General features: G+C 38.3%; 1 protein-coding gene across 1 annotated transcript; it reads left to right on the top strand.

Moving 5' to 3' along the window:
- Window positions 1–476: 476 nt before the first annotated feature.
- Window positions 477–8897, top strand: LOC125267563. Its single transcript, XM_048189310.1, has 11 exons — window positions 477–639; window positions 769–960; window positions 1185–1350; window positions 2148–2331; window positions 2418–2503; window positions 2611–2952; window positions 3149–3328; window positions 3533–3670; window positions 3834–3871; window positions 6642–6865; window positions 6997–8897. The coding sequence occupies exons 2-11, from the start codon at window positions 841–843 to the stop codon at window positions 7565–7567; spliced, it is 2049 nt and encodes a 682-aa protein (XP_048045267.1). The 5' UTR covers window positions 477–639; window positions 769–840; the 3' UTR covers window positions 7568–8897.
- Window positions 8898–13700: the final 4803 nt, after the last annotated feature.

Genomic DNA, 13700 nt, shown 5'->3' with positions numbered 1-13700 from the left:
TAATGTATTTGTAAATGTTGAAATTAACATTAACTAAGATTAATAAAATGCTGTAGAAGTATTGTTCATTCTCAGTTCATGTTAACTAAAGTAGATAACTAATGGTAACTGCTGAAACCATATTGTAAAGTGTTACCAATATTATAAAATATAGATATATTTAAATAAAAATATTTTCAACAAGTTAAAAGCTAAAAGCTTTTTGCAATGCTTTTCATTGTACTTTTTATGTACATTGTGTTTTTTGTATTTCTTACCTCTTGAAGTACATTTGAAATTGATATTTTGGCATTTGAAGGTTTAAACTAAATGCATTTCAATTTGAAAAAAATATGTTTTCCTAAGCCGCACTAATTACAACATACAGTAATTAGCATAGATTTTAAATGTATTTTGGCCAGAAATCATATGGGATGTTTCTTTATTCTGTTTATCCTTACAAATGAAAATCAATCTTGACCATAACTAACCTTTCAAAACTTTTCTCAATGTTCTGGTACTTGACAGCAGACTCGTCCTCGAGGTCGTAGGAGAGAGAGACCTCTGACTCCAACATGGCATAATTCTTTGGATAGCATCTTCACACGTAAAGGCAGCCTCATTCTGTTGGATGGAAACAATGCTGTGGAAATCTACAAAGTAATGCAACAGATACAGCACTTGAATGTTGTGATTGACACCAACAGTGAAACACATTAAGTACCAAGTGAACAAAAGAAGTCGTCTTTTTGTCTCCAATATTGAAATTCTTTGCTTTAATCTGTGCAGTCCAACAAGTCAAGCCAGCCAGCGATCAGAGGACGGTTGAGTGACTTGTACCTTCCTGCTATCACAGGAACGATGTCAAACCTGCAGGCAGCAAGGGCCAAACTCAGTCACTCATGTCCTTATCTCAGCACCAGCAGACGCCGCGGCTCCACCTCCTCCATCAACTCTCAAAGAGCTCCTGACTTCAAGCAGGTGAGTTGGCTCTGACTCTGTTGAGAGATTACACAGCAGCTTTGAACCAGTTATAAGTGATGAGTTATAAGTTTTAGTTGGTCTGTCTCTCCCTGGGGAAAAAAAAAAAAAGTTTCTAAAATGTTTCAGGGCATCTTCACTACAGTATTTGTTAAACGTGCCTCACCTTAATGGCTTCTGAAAGAGTTACATGATGTGAAGAAGATTTGAATTCTGTCTTCCAGAGTTACCTCAAAGCACAGAAGGAGTCCAAGAAGTCAAATGTGATTGTGACAATGATGTACCTGGGGCAGGGGCTTCCTGGAAGCACTCAGGATGAGATGAAAGTGCTTCAGCAGATCTGTGGAGGGGAGAACATCTGTGTGTTTAAAGGATTTGTCCAACCTGGAGGTAAAGATCATTATCCTGTTACCACACTAAATACACTGCTTGAGATCTTATGCCAAGGAAAACCATTTATATAATCTTAGAAGCTATTCTTTTCCTCAAATCTAAATTCTGGCCACATATAATTGTTTTACCTGTTCTACAAAAGGAAATAAAAGAAATACAAAGAAAGCATTATGCATTTTCAGCATGTATAATCAAAATTTTCATAATGCTGAACCAAGTAGAAATACAATATTAATAACGTAATTATGTTAAAGACATAGTTCACCCAAAAATCAAAATTCTGTCATTAATTACTCACCCTTATGTTGATCCAAACCCGTAAGACCTTCGCTCATCTTCGGAACACAAATTAAGATATTTTTGATGAGAGCTTTCTGTCCCTCCATAAATAGCTACGCAACTGACACTGATCTTCATTTGTGTTCCTGAAGATGAATGAAAGTATTACAGGTTTGCAACAACATGAGGGTAAGCAATTAATGACAGAATTTTCATTATTGGGTGAACTATCCCTGTAATAGAGTAACAAAAAGCACAAAAATACAAGTGATATTACTTGTACTAAGTATAAAACAAAAGCTTTAAATATTTATAAGTATTCAGCATATATATATATTTTTTTTTTTACTTTGCCCAATAGATCTGTAATGTTATTTATTATATTATTAAAATACATTAAATGTTTAAATTAATATAAAAATAAATGTTTCAATAAAGAAATATTTACAAAGTTAAAAAGTATTGTGATTTTTTTTTTTTTTTTTTTAACCATAATGTTGACTTTTTGCCACCAGAGCAGTTCCAGTTCACATCCCAGAGACATCTGGGCTTCCCCTTTAGTGCTACTATCTTTGTGAATGGAATCATGGCAGCCAGGATCAGTTCCTGCTGTGAATACAGATACGCCCCTGGCTTTCAGCAAGGCCGCAGGAGCTGCTTCAGATTGACCCGTCTAAATGGAGGGAAACCCTGCTACAAGTGAGATATGATGGCGTGCAAGATCAAGAAACGATTTAAAGCAAGACCAAATAGGTTGCCACTGTTAACATTTTCTCCTTTTACAGATGTGTGAATTCAAGGCACGGTATTGGCACCCCAGCGATCGATAGTCCAGCTCCAGCCTTGACAAGAGCCATCAATTCTAATGAAGGTTGGTCCTAATGCTATTGCTATTAGATTTTTCCACTGGCATTCTTCAAAATGATTCAGGGCAGATTATTTACTGAATGTCTCACAGTAATCATGCCTTCTGTGCAGGTGTTATGGAATCGTGCCCTTCTTCCCCTCTGTTTATCCCTCTTGGAATGGAAAGATCCATGCAGAAGACCAGAAAGCTCTCAAAAGATGGAGGTGCTTTGTCAACTGACAGTGAAGACATGAATGGCAGCGTGAAAGAAAGAAGGCATCACAAACGTCATAAAAGACCACGCAGCCAGTGGGGAGAGGGCCAAGGTTTGGAGGAATCGCAACCACATAAAGACAGAAATGAACTTGAAGACAAACCACCTTCCAACACCAACGAACAACTGCAAACATCAGCAAAAGAACATGTGAAAAGCAAAGAGAATTCAGTGACTGAAAATAAAATGAAAGTGCCAGGTGAGTACAAATCTTTTCCAGCAATATGATTCTCCACTCTTTATTGTGCCTGTGAGAGGACAAGGCCGTTGGATAGAGTTGCTTGCCAGCACATTGTAAAACTTTGAAGTTGTCTCACGAAAAGCTTTGTTGTAAATCACTAGGTTGTATTTTATTTTGAAGACAGCACTATCACAGGACAGTTGCATTTCTCAAGATTCATTGCAGGAAGGAAAAACTCTGACTAAGCGTGATGGGGACAAAATGATGGATCCTTCAAAATTGAATGGAAAATGCAGGAACAGGGGAAGACTGAGGGACTTCTATGAAGAATGTGTTGAAATGAGCACTGGTCTGGAATCAGGCCTAGACCAACAGAGGTGGTTCAAAGTAAACAGTGAGTCAAGAACTGCAGCTCATTGCTCATAGACAGGGTTTCCCCTGAGTCTTTTAGCCTGATTTAGAGAGAGTCAATCATTTTACCATAAAAGTTATGACAAAAGTAGTTTCTAATGCAAACATATACTAAGGTTAGTGTAAAGTTTGATGAAAAGAAACGTATGATGAAAATAGTTGTTGTGTATTTTGTATTATCTGCTAGAGTCTGAGAGGAATAAAATCAAAGAGCAGCTCAGTTCAGGACTCCCTGCCAATGGCTCGGCATCAGAGGTGGAACTTAGTGAGGAAAGTGACAGCAGTGTCACAGAAGCAAGGAAACCTAAAAATAATAACAAACAAGGTTGGTACATCAAAGAAGATCAGATTTTACAATATGGCATTGTTTTATGATCAATATCTTCTATAACATAAAAAACAGTAGTGTGATTAAAATATAGTTTACACATTATGTAAAAGTTCTTTTACAGATATTACAGTTATGACATTCTCAAATTCTTTTGAAGGTCCATTGAATGAGAAGCAGCAAGACTTACAAAAACAGGTAATCTTAACTCTAAAAACACTTTGTCTACAAACCAAATAATACATCAGATATTTCTACAGATAACCAGATACAGCTATAATATAAACCCTGCTTTACTGGGCCCTGCTTCTGTTCTGCACAGTTTAGCAAAGGATGTCATCTTGGTTACTATTCTAAACTCCGTTCCCTGATAGAGGGAACGAGACGTTCTGTCAATTTGATGACACTAGTGCTCACACTTGGGAGCCCTAAACACCTCTGATACAGTTCAGTGTTATGCCTCTGCGCCTTTTGTGAAGACCCGAGGTTACAGGGAAAGCCCTTAAGGGAAGAACCTTGTACTGATATGCTCATCCCCAGAGGGCAAACCATAGGGACGGCCTTTACTGAGGGAGAAATGAGCATGTCAAAATGTGTTTCTGCATTAACCTTTTGAATGGGAGCTTACGTAGGGCCCGATTCAATATAGGCCTAAGAGTGGCCGCAACCCACCACCTATGTCCAGTGTGATGGAATAAGGGCTGTAAAACCCTCTCTTCATCTTGGTTGGAGAAAAAGGCTCTTTCACATCCTTCGCAGCAGGACCGCAAACTTCGCATCAAGGGAAAAAGGACACGTCAAACCTGGGCAGGCATCTGGCGAACTGAATCGCGTAGTCAAGTCAGATTGTTCTAATGAGCGGGGTTGGAAGTGCAAACGGCGCATTCAAACTCTGCCCGAGGGGCACTAAGGAACAAGCTTAGGAAGCACTAAGGAAGGTGCTTCGTGGTTAGGCCACATAGGCAGCTTCGCGTCCTGATTCAGTGGCTGTAAGAAGTAGAGACACCCACCTTGTTCTGGAGCCCCGCAATAGTATGGGTCTGCAACAGTTGAGGAAGCTGTTTTTTGGGTCCTTGTAACCACTGCATTTCCCAGACTTCATTTGCACTGCAGCCAAGAGCGATGAAGCGTTCTGCATAAGCACTGGGTTGGGACTACTCTTGTGCACATCCATGGCTTGCAGGGCAGAAGCGGCCTGTCCAGCAGTTCTGTAAGCTCTTGCCGTCATAGATTACGTGAACTTACATGCTTTGGACGGGAGTCTCAGATGGTTCCTCTAGGTGGCGGCGTCTCACGGGCACAGGAGAACTGCAATCGCTAACTCAACCTGAGAATGTCAGAGTAATCCCTAGCTGTCAAGGGTAGTGAGGGTGGAAGAACCTGCGAAGCATGTTCTGGCAGTAAAAAGACACTTTACACGACTTCATGAGTTTCTCGTGCACCTCCGGGAAGGAGGCCTAACTCATCAATAAAGTCGACAGAGAGAGACCAACATACTGAGAATGGAAGGTCCGTGGGGACTCACTTTGTGGAAATGCTTCCATTGGCACCCTCAGATTGCCCTCAGCGCTTGCCACCGAAGCCTTGTGCATAGTAGCAGAAGGACCAGGATAGGGAGCAACCGAGGTGACTTTCTACATAAAAAAAGGAGATAAATTATAAATTCCCATGGCCATGGTCTTGCAATGACTGCATGTACCATCCACAAAAGCTACTCCAGCTCTGGCATGGCCCAAACTGTCATCAGCAGCGTCATCAAATCGACACAAGGTCGAAGTGACTGATAGATAAGGAACCCATGATTTCATACCAAAAAAGAAAACGGTCACACTACACCAACCTGGCTTCACTCAAAACATTTGTACAATATATCTTAAAGGCACAATATGTAAATTTTCGCCACTAGAGGTCGCTTACTCAAAACAAAGGCGAAGCTTGATGACGCCTTCATTTCGTGGAATCATGGGAGGTGTTGTCTTCATGTCTACAGCCAGTGGAAAAAAATCGTGATGGGACTCATGGATGAGATTATTAATGTTATTGTAGTATGAAGCAGAGCAGAGCCGAGTGCAGTGCGAGCAGAAACGAGGATGCTGGACCGATTGCTAATGAGAGACGAGTGCGACACACTTCACGACAGCAGCGGAACTTTTATTATACCGCAGTCGCCACTTCCACTTCTTCCGGTCAAGCATATGTGGAGTAAAGAAGCACTGTTTTATCATATTAGATACACTTTTGTGTTGAAAGTTGTTATAATGCTACTCTGCATTCGCTCGGCGCCTGCTAAGAGACACATGTTGCACACTGCAGTAAGCTATATCAATATTAGATATGGTAAAACATGGTACTCGCTGTAAATCAAGAAAATGAGATTTAAACAATGAGACTTACTGTGTTGAGCGATATAACATGATTAGTTTTCTGTCAATGAATGTAGCCATCCAAACAGTTGCTCATCTGTCTAATAAAACACATAATATATTAAAGCGTCTTTGATGTTTCCAAGGTTTCTATAAAATAAAACCGGAAACCGAGGGTACCACGGGTATGATGTCATTGATAGGCGATGCATGGACAAGGTCTGTGTCTGGTTAAAATTGCTTATTTTTTCTGGATTTAAACATTCTTGGAAACATTTGGGATAATGTAAGTACACAAGTCAACAAAATATGCAACAGTGGTATTGTCCTTACATATTGTGCCTTTAACATTATCTTATAGCCTTCTTATAAAACATACCATCTTCACAATCAGTACATTTTAAGATAATGTAATAAATTTTGTTACAAAGTTTATTTTCCAATAATTCTATCTTAGAAATCAAGATGGGAAATTTAATAAGCAGAAAACCACAATACTGAATAATTTTTTGTCACTTCATGAAATAATACAAGACTGGCATTACTTATGTAATTACTGTAAACTGACAATTTATTATTAGAGGAATCTGTTGTCTTTGCTTCAGATGGATGCCATGACAGAAGTGCTGAACAATTCTGATGAAGTGGAGCAACTAATACTGAGAAACACAGGTCTGACTGATGAACTTCTCAAGAGTTTGGCAACAGCACTCAAGAAAAGCCCATCCGAAGTCACGGTGATTAACCTTAATCTGAACCAAATCGGACCACCTGGAATCACTGTTTTACTGGACCTTCTGCAAGCCAAACCACAGATCAAAGAACTACTGTACGTTTCATGCAGACCTTCTAAATATGTCTAAAAATAATCTGACTTTACAGGACAGCTCTGATAAAGAAACTCTTGAAGGTTGTTATAAATCATTATGAATAATGAAGGTCTTTCTCTTTCTTCTTTAGATTGTTTGGAAACCAAATTGGCGATCTTGGAGTACAGACCCTGCTTAGTGGATTGGCTGAACTTCAAGATAAAACAGCAGCGCTGTGTGGAAACTCTGACCAGATCCACTTCTCTCCAGTTAGCATTGTGATCAAAGAGTTAGACATAGGAGGAAATGGCATTGGCAGTGATGGCCTGAGGGTGCTGGCCACATTCATGAGGTATCATTCCCACCTTCAGTATCTGGGCCTGGCACAGACTTCATGTTCAGACATGGAGGCTTGGACAGTCTTGTTTGAAAGCCTAAAAGTGAACACTTTGCTGACACACATCATCTTAGATGAAAGCAACCTTGGGGACAATGGTATCAAGCTGTTTTCTGAGGCGCTGAGATCAAATGAGACCCTGAGGAAGGTGGACTTAGATAATAATGGTTTCGGTGAGGTTGGAGGACGTTATCTCCTGGAGGCTCTGCACTCTGGGGGAAAATGTTCCCTTGAGCACCTCAGCCTGGAGGGGAACTACATCAGCACCACACTCATGGCCAGCATACAGCAGGAGCTCAAATCTAACAGACCAGCTGTTCTGTAAATGGAGATGCATCATCAATTAATTTCTGCTTTACAACTCAAACCACAGGTGGGATGTACTGTAAATAAGCCTGACATCTTTAGCACAGGACAGAGGGGAGGAACTTTGTGGTCAGTATGTGGGTGGCTTCCAATAATTCTAAATGAATTGCTTTATTCAGTGATCCATCTACTTGGGAGTTTAAACAGTGGAGGAAAAACTTCAGAAAAATATTTGCTTGGGCTCTTGACCCGGTCTTCACACCACAAGCCAACAGATTCTCCCACTCATGTCTTTGAAGTCTGTGAATTGTCTGTGCATCTAATGGAAGGTGAGATGTTCATTTTGGTTCTGGGTAATATAAGAGACACCATTTATTGGATGATAAGTAAAATGAGCTGGAGAGCAAAAAATATAGTTCTTGATTATTGTTGCATTGGACCGTAAGTCTGTTATATCCATTAGCTTATCATCATAAAAAGCTGCCTCTTCTGTTGCCTTTGGTTGAAAAGATAAGAACAGACCTCTATAGCAGACATTATTTTCACACATTCTGTGTTCCATCCTACTAAAGGAAAGATTAAAAGTAAAATTTGGGAATTTAATGCCTGACCTCAATGTCAAACACTTTTCTCATTTTATAGTCCTGTTGATTGTAAATGTTGTATTCATGCATGATGAGATTGATATCATGAACAGAAAATTGATGACCACTTTTGGATGTAAAGTGTCATTCTTTGCAACACATGTATTCACAATGTGAGTACTGAGAATTCATAGTGGAACAATTTGGAACCTTTTTCCAATGAAATACGCACATTATCACTATTCTTTGAGATTTCACCCTCAATTGAAATAAAATTTATGGGAATGAAAATTTTTCATGAATATATAACTCATGAGCAAGGCAATCTGGGGCCTTTTGGTAAAACCTTTAGTACAATGCCTTGATTCATAGACAACTAAATGAGTCTCAGACATTCGCGTTACAGTGGAATGACATTGATCCATCAGCAAGGACATTCGGAAAAACCTTGATCAAAGCTTTTCATAAAATAAATTTCTGCTGGAGGTTGTTGCTGTGCCAGCAAGAAACACTGGTGTACCCTTTGTGTTTTGTCTGGTAGTTCCTTTTTTTTCTGCTGATAAGTATCATGTCAGGTCTCCTTCAAAGCTTCAGCTGAGAGATGGTGAAGCTCTAATCACTGATAAATGGCATTTTCCTCCTAAAGGCATAAAAGACAAAAGAAAATGCACATTCATATATGTCTGAACATTCCTATAAAAAGAATGTTAGTACCATTGCCAGCCATGCACCTTGATTTGTGCAATAAAAAAAAAGGATTAATAGAAATTGTAGTCATTAAGGTACCACTAAAGTATAAATAATCCAATTAATAATATCAAGTCAAAAATGTTGTATTAATCTCACTAAGTACAGAAATTATTTTAAAAAACCTTTTAAAAGCAAAGAAATAAGATCTCAACTTCTGAGGCATTCCTGGATTCAGAGCTCTGATCCTAATGCCTGAAAAATTAATCTGCTTTGAAGAGAAAGCCTTTTCAACTTCTGTGCCATGAGACAGTACACTCTACTCATCCATGGCCTTCATGGGTATGCAGTTTACGAAAAGGTTTTGATAATTTTGAAGTTTTTTTTTTTTTTTTAAATAGCACAAGTTTACTGACATGAGATTCAGAAAAAAAATGGAAACAAAATCAATGTGCATTGTTAAACAAAATCCTAGAAACCAAAAAGGTGAAGATTTGCACTGAGATGATTTTTTCCTCAGGGATCAATATAGTATGGGTGGAAGCCTTAGGACTACTGTATATTTTGGCATTTTAAAATGGTTTGTTTGAATCATTACTCTGCATGGTAGTGATGTGTATGGAAAGTAGATGGAAATTGGATCCACCCCTATTCAATAGACAGTTGTCTGAAAGGCAAGTATAAATGCATTTCTTTGAGAGCAACAGAGACTTGGTGTTGAGGGTGTGTTTGTGTAGTTTCGGCTGGCATGTGTTTTTGTTTGCTGGAATTTTGGTCAGACAGCAGAGTCTCTGTTTGCTTCTCTGAGTTTACTCAATGCTTTAGACCCGTGTAGAAGCTTTTCTGCTTTTATCTTATTGGGTTAGGTTCACTAGTTAACAAAATTAGTTAACATGAACTAATAATGAACTGCACTTCTATAGCATTTATTAACCCTTTAGCATTCCTGTAAAATTTGCCTAAAATGCCTAAAAATGGCATAGCCAATGTAAATTGCATGCTGTTTTTAACCATATATATATATCCTATTATATATCCATATATATCCACATATATATATATCCTTCCATTGACTGCCTTTGTAACTACCACTTTGACACTTCAAAAACTTCAAATCCATATGAATCGAGCAGTTTAGTCCAAATTTTCTGAAGAGAATCGATCGCTTGTTATGATGAACAGATTTTATTTAGGCTTTTACTCGCATGTAAACATTGATCAGTGAACATAAGCAAAAGCTCAACCTAATCAATCTCTTTATGAAGTTGTTGAAGCATCAAAGTGGTAGTTACAAAGGCAGTCAATGGACGGAAATCTGACAGCATTCTGTCATCAAAAAGATCTTAATTTGTGTTCCAAAGATGAACGAAAGTCTTACAGGTGTGGAAGGACATGAGGGTGAATAATTAATGACAGAATTTTAATTTTGTAGTGAACTAACCCTTTAAGTTTATTTATTCACTAATGCTAATCTTCTCCTCCGGTGAGCTGTTAACTGAGTTGAGCTTAAAAACCTGAAAAAAATCCAGTTCATGAATGAATCATTCATCTTTTTTCTTTTTCCTTTTGCTGATTCACTGAAAATATCTGACAGAAAAGAATGATACATTTATGAATCAGACACCAGTACTTCTATCAGGAACTTGCATGTATGCACCAAACAAGAGTTAGGGCAGATTTCAAGATCTTAAGTGAATAACGACTTACAGTAAATATTGTTGTGTTCCTCGCATAGAGCTATAACGTATCATTGATCAAGAATATAGAGCACAAATCATGAAGTTCATGGAGCTTTTTGTCATTTTAGTGTTTTACAGCTCCAGTCCTCATTTCCTTTCATTGTTTTGGAAATTCTTCAAAAATTCTCAATTTGTGTTTCACAGCCAAAAGACAGTTCAAAATAAATAAGATGAGGATGAAAAAAAAAGGATTCAGTTAAACCTTTTCAAATTAAAGAGCCTACAGCACTGCATGCAAACTTGTTTCCACAGGCTCATAAGATTTATTTGACAGGATTTGGTCTCATAAATGCACAAAATTATGTAATATTTGACCACAAACATCTGTCAAAACCCTCTGTGGACTATATGAAGCAGCATATAGCATTTTCACTCTTGGTTTGTCGTTAAAATGCACAAGCCAAACTACTGACTACAGCAAATGGTTTCACAAGGGTTCAGTGAACATATTCGAGGTATGTGTTTAACTGCATATCACTGCAGCCAAATCCAAACAAGACACTTGTTGTTTAGGGCAGGTGAATGCCAAGCCTCCACTGATATCCAAACAAGCCAGGAAGTACTCTGCAACAAGATAAAAACACTTAGAGGAATGCCTTGCCCTTGCTACAGTCAAGGGCAAGTGCAACTAGAGGAGCCATATTCAAATATTCATATTCAGACCACAACAAAACAAAATAATCTTCTTAAACCCAAGTGGGATCAATGATATCCTGTATATAACTTATTGCTGTCTTTTCTAGACTCATTAATGATAATGTTTTTATATCAAATATTTCTGTGGTAGCACTAGACATGCGCCTAATGAGGAGTGGAATTCAAATCATGTGGAATTCAATGTGGGTTTGGGTGAAGATAAGAGAAAGGCAGTTTATCTGTGAGATTTATAAACATGGTGTTACTGGCACAAGTTCAAGTGGCTGCTAACTCAGATTTCTGAAATAGGAAGTTCTGTAATAGATTTCTTGAACTGCCTGGTTCTCGATAGAGGGGGCTTAATTTCTTTCCAGCAACCAATCAGCTAATCTGAAATTGAATTTCCTGCCAATTAGCTCCAGGTCACTGTACTGGAAAAAAAGATTTGATGTCCTCATCTGTTTGTTAGGATTGAGTTAAGGCCGGGTGGGTAAGTAAATGATGGAAGACTGAAATGAAGACATGTTGAAATGGCTGATAAGCTCTAATAAATGAAGTACATTTTTCTTTACCTAATCGCTGATTAGAGCTTATCAGCCATTACATTTGAAATCCAACTCATGATAAATCCATGTTAAATTTACATTTTAAATCTTTCTTATCCTTGGTTTCCTAGAGTGTAGGGCAATATTGATGTGAGTCAGCAACAGAGTTACTTGAAATTTTAACCCTTGACCTACCAGACAATCTGTTACTTTTATTATTACACTTTTTAGGCTGATGGAAAGCCAACCAAGAGTCAGAGAATAAAGTCATGAAGTTGTTTACGTGCTAAAAATTTTGAAATTCTTACAGAATTTGCTTTAAATGCACCTATGGAAAAATGAACTTGTTTCTTTCTGCAACAAAGTATCATCATTGGTCTTCGATGCTGTTAGCCATTTCTAAAAAGTCTACTTTCCATTTCATTAATTTGCTCCTGCTGCTGCTGCTTGATCTCTCTGTGAAGTGTCTTGGTCTAATTTTTGACAGACCATTGTAATGGATAATGTTAATCCAAATTTACAGTAATGAGAGGAACATGCAATATAAGCATTAATGATTGTACTGGGAGGACTGTTATAGAATGTAATTAGAAATTACGCACCATAAAAAGTAGGGCTGCACGATATATCTCATGCGATTGTCACGCGCATTTCGTCAGTAAAGCCGGTTCCCTGATTACCGCTAAATCGCCATCACCTGCTTTCAAATGGAGCGGCATTTAATAGACAGTTTCAGTTCACTGAAAAGCCACGCAATATCGCGTTCATATCGCAGATGAATCGCCTTCGATAAAGAACGCGATATTGCGTGGCTTTTCAGTGAACTACGGCTCTGTCTATTAAATGCCGCTCCATTTGAAAGCAGGTGATGGCGATTTAGCGGTAATCAGGGAACCGGCTTTACTGACGAAATGCGCGTGACAATCTCATGCGATATATCGTGCAGCCCTAATAAAAAGTACTTAATTCATCTATTACCTGTACTGTAACTCTTAAATACATTTGAGTGCCCCCAATAAAAAGAAATCATTATAATCAGCATCAAAAGTTTGTTTAGTTGCCATAAAGTTAAACATAAGACAACTAGGACCCATTCTAACAAAAAAATTGAGAAAAGGACAATCAGGATTTTTGACTGGATGGACTAAGCTGCTTAGATGTGATTATTCAGTTTCTTTCTGCCTTTTAAATCTTCCCATAGTTGTAGAAGCTCACAGAACCAACTGAATTTATGTTTTTACATGTTATGGATCTGTAGCACTTAAATCCTCCTCAGCAATTCTAAGATAGAGATGTGTAAAAATGAGCACCGGTTATGTTTCCGTCAGCAATGGCACATATTTCTGAGGAAAGAGACTCAAAAGGAGGAATGACCTTACACTAACCCCATTTTCTTTGACTTTGGCCCAACATTACACCTTCTCACAAGTAGGATCTATGCAAATACCTTACAGCCTCAAATGCCTGAAATGCCTCTTTGACAAATAGCCTCTTCATAGGCCCTTTTGATCCAGCTGACATCATAAGCTTCCAGTGTCCGTTAATCAGGTTAAGTAAATCTGTTCAAGAGGGTAAAAGATACATATTTTACAAGGCAGTAAGAGTCTGTATAGACAAAATTACAAACCTTGAGTGAAAATATATTGCACATTGAAGATCAAAATGCTTCTCATTGTAATTAGGAACTTCAATACTCTCAACTTGCAGTCTAAAAATCTTGAAGTTTTGGAAGTAGGTCAATAGTCACAGCTGGTACATTCACATTTCAGACAATAACAACATTTCTGGGCTAGGATTCTGCCCTTTGTAGATCTACCTCAGTGGGAAGACAGACCATTTTTTCCAAATTTCCTGTTTACATATGAGGACAGGATAAATATTCCAACAGAAGTGGACTTGTTGACTACAGCTGTACCACATACAGATGCTTTAGCTGTGTGGTGGTACTGTGCATGGGGTTT

The sequence above is a fragment of the Megalobrama amblycephala genome, linkage group LG4, assembly GCF_018812025.1.
Source record: "Megalobrama amblycephala isolate DHTTF-2021 linkage group LG4, ASM1881202v1, whole genome shotgun sequence".
NCBI lineage: Eukaryota > Metazoa > Chordata > Actinopteri > Cypriniformes > Xenocyprididae > Megalobrama > Megalobrama amblycephala.
This window is presented reverse-complemented; position numbering and strand designations above follow the sequence as displayed.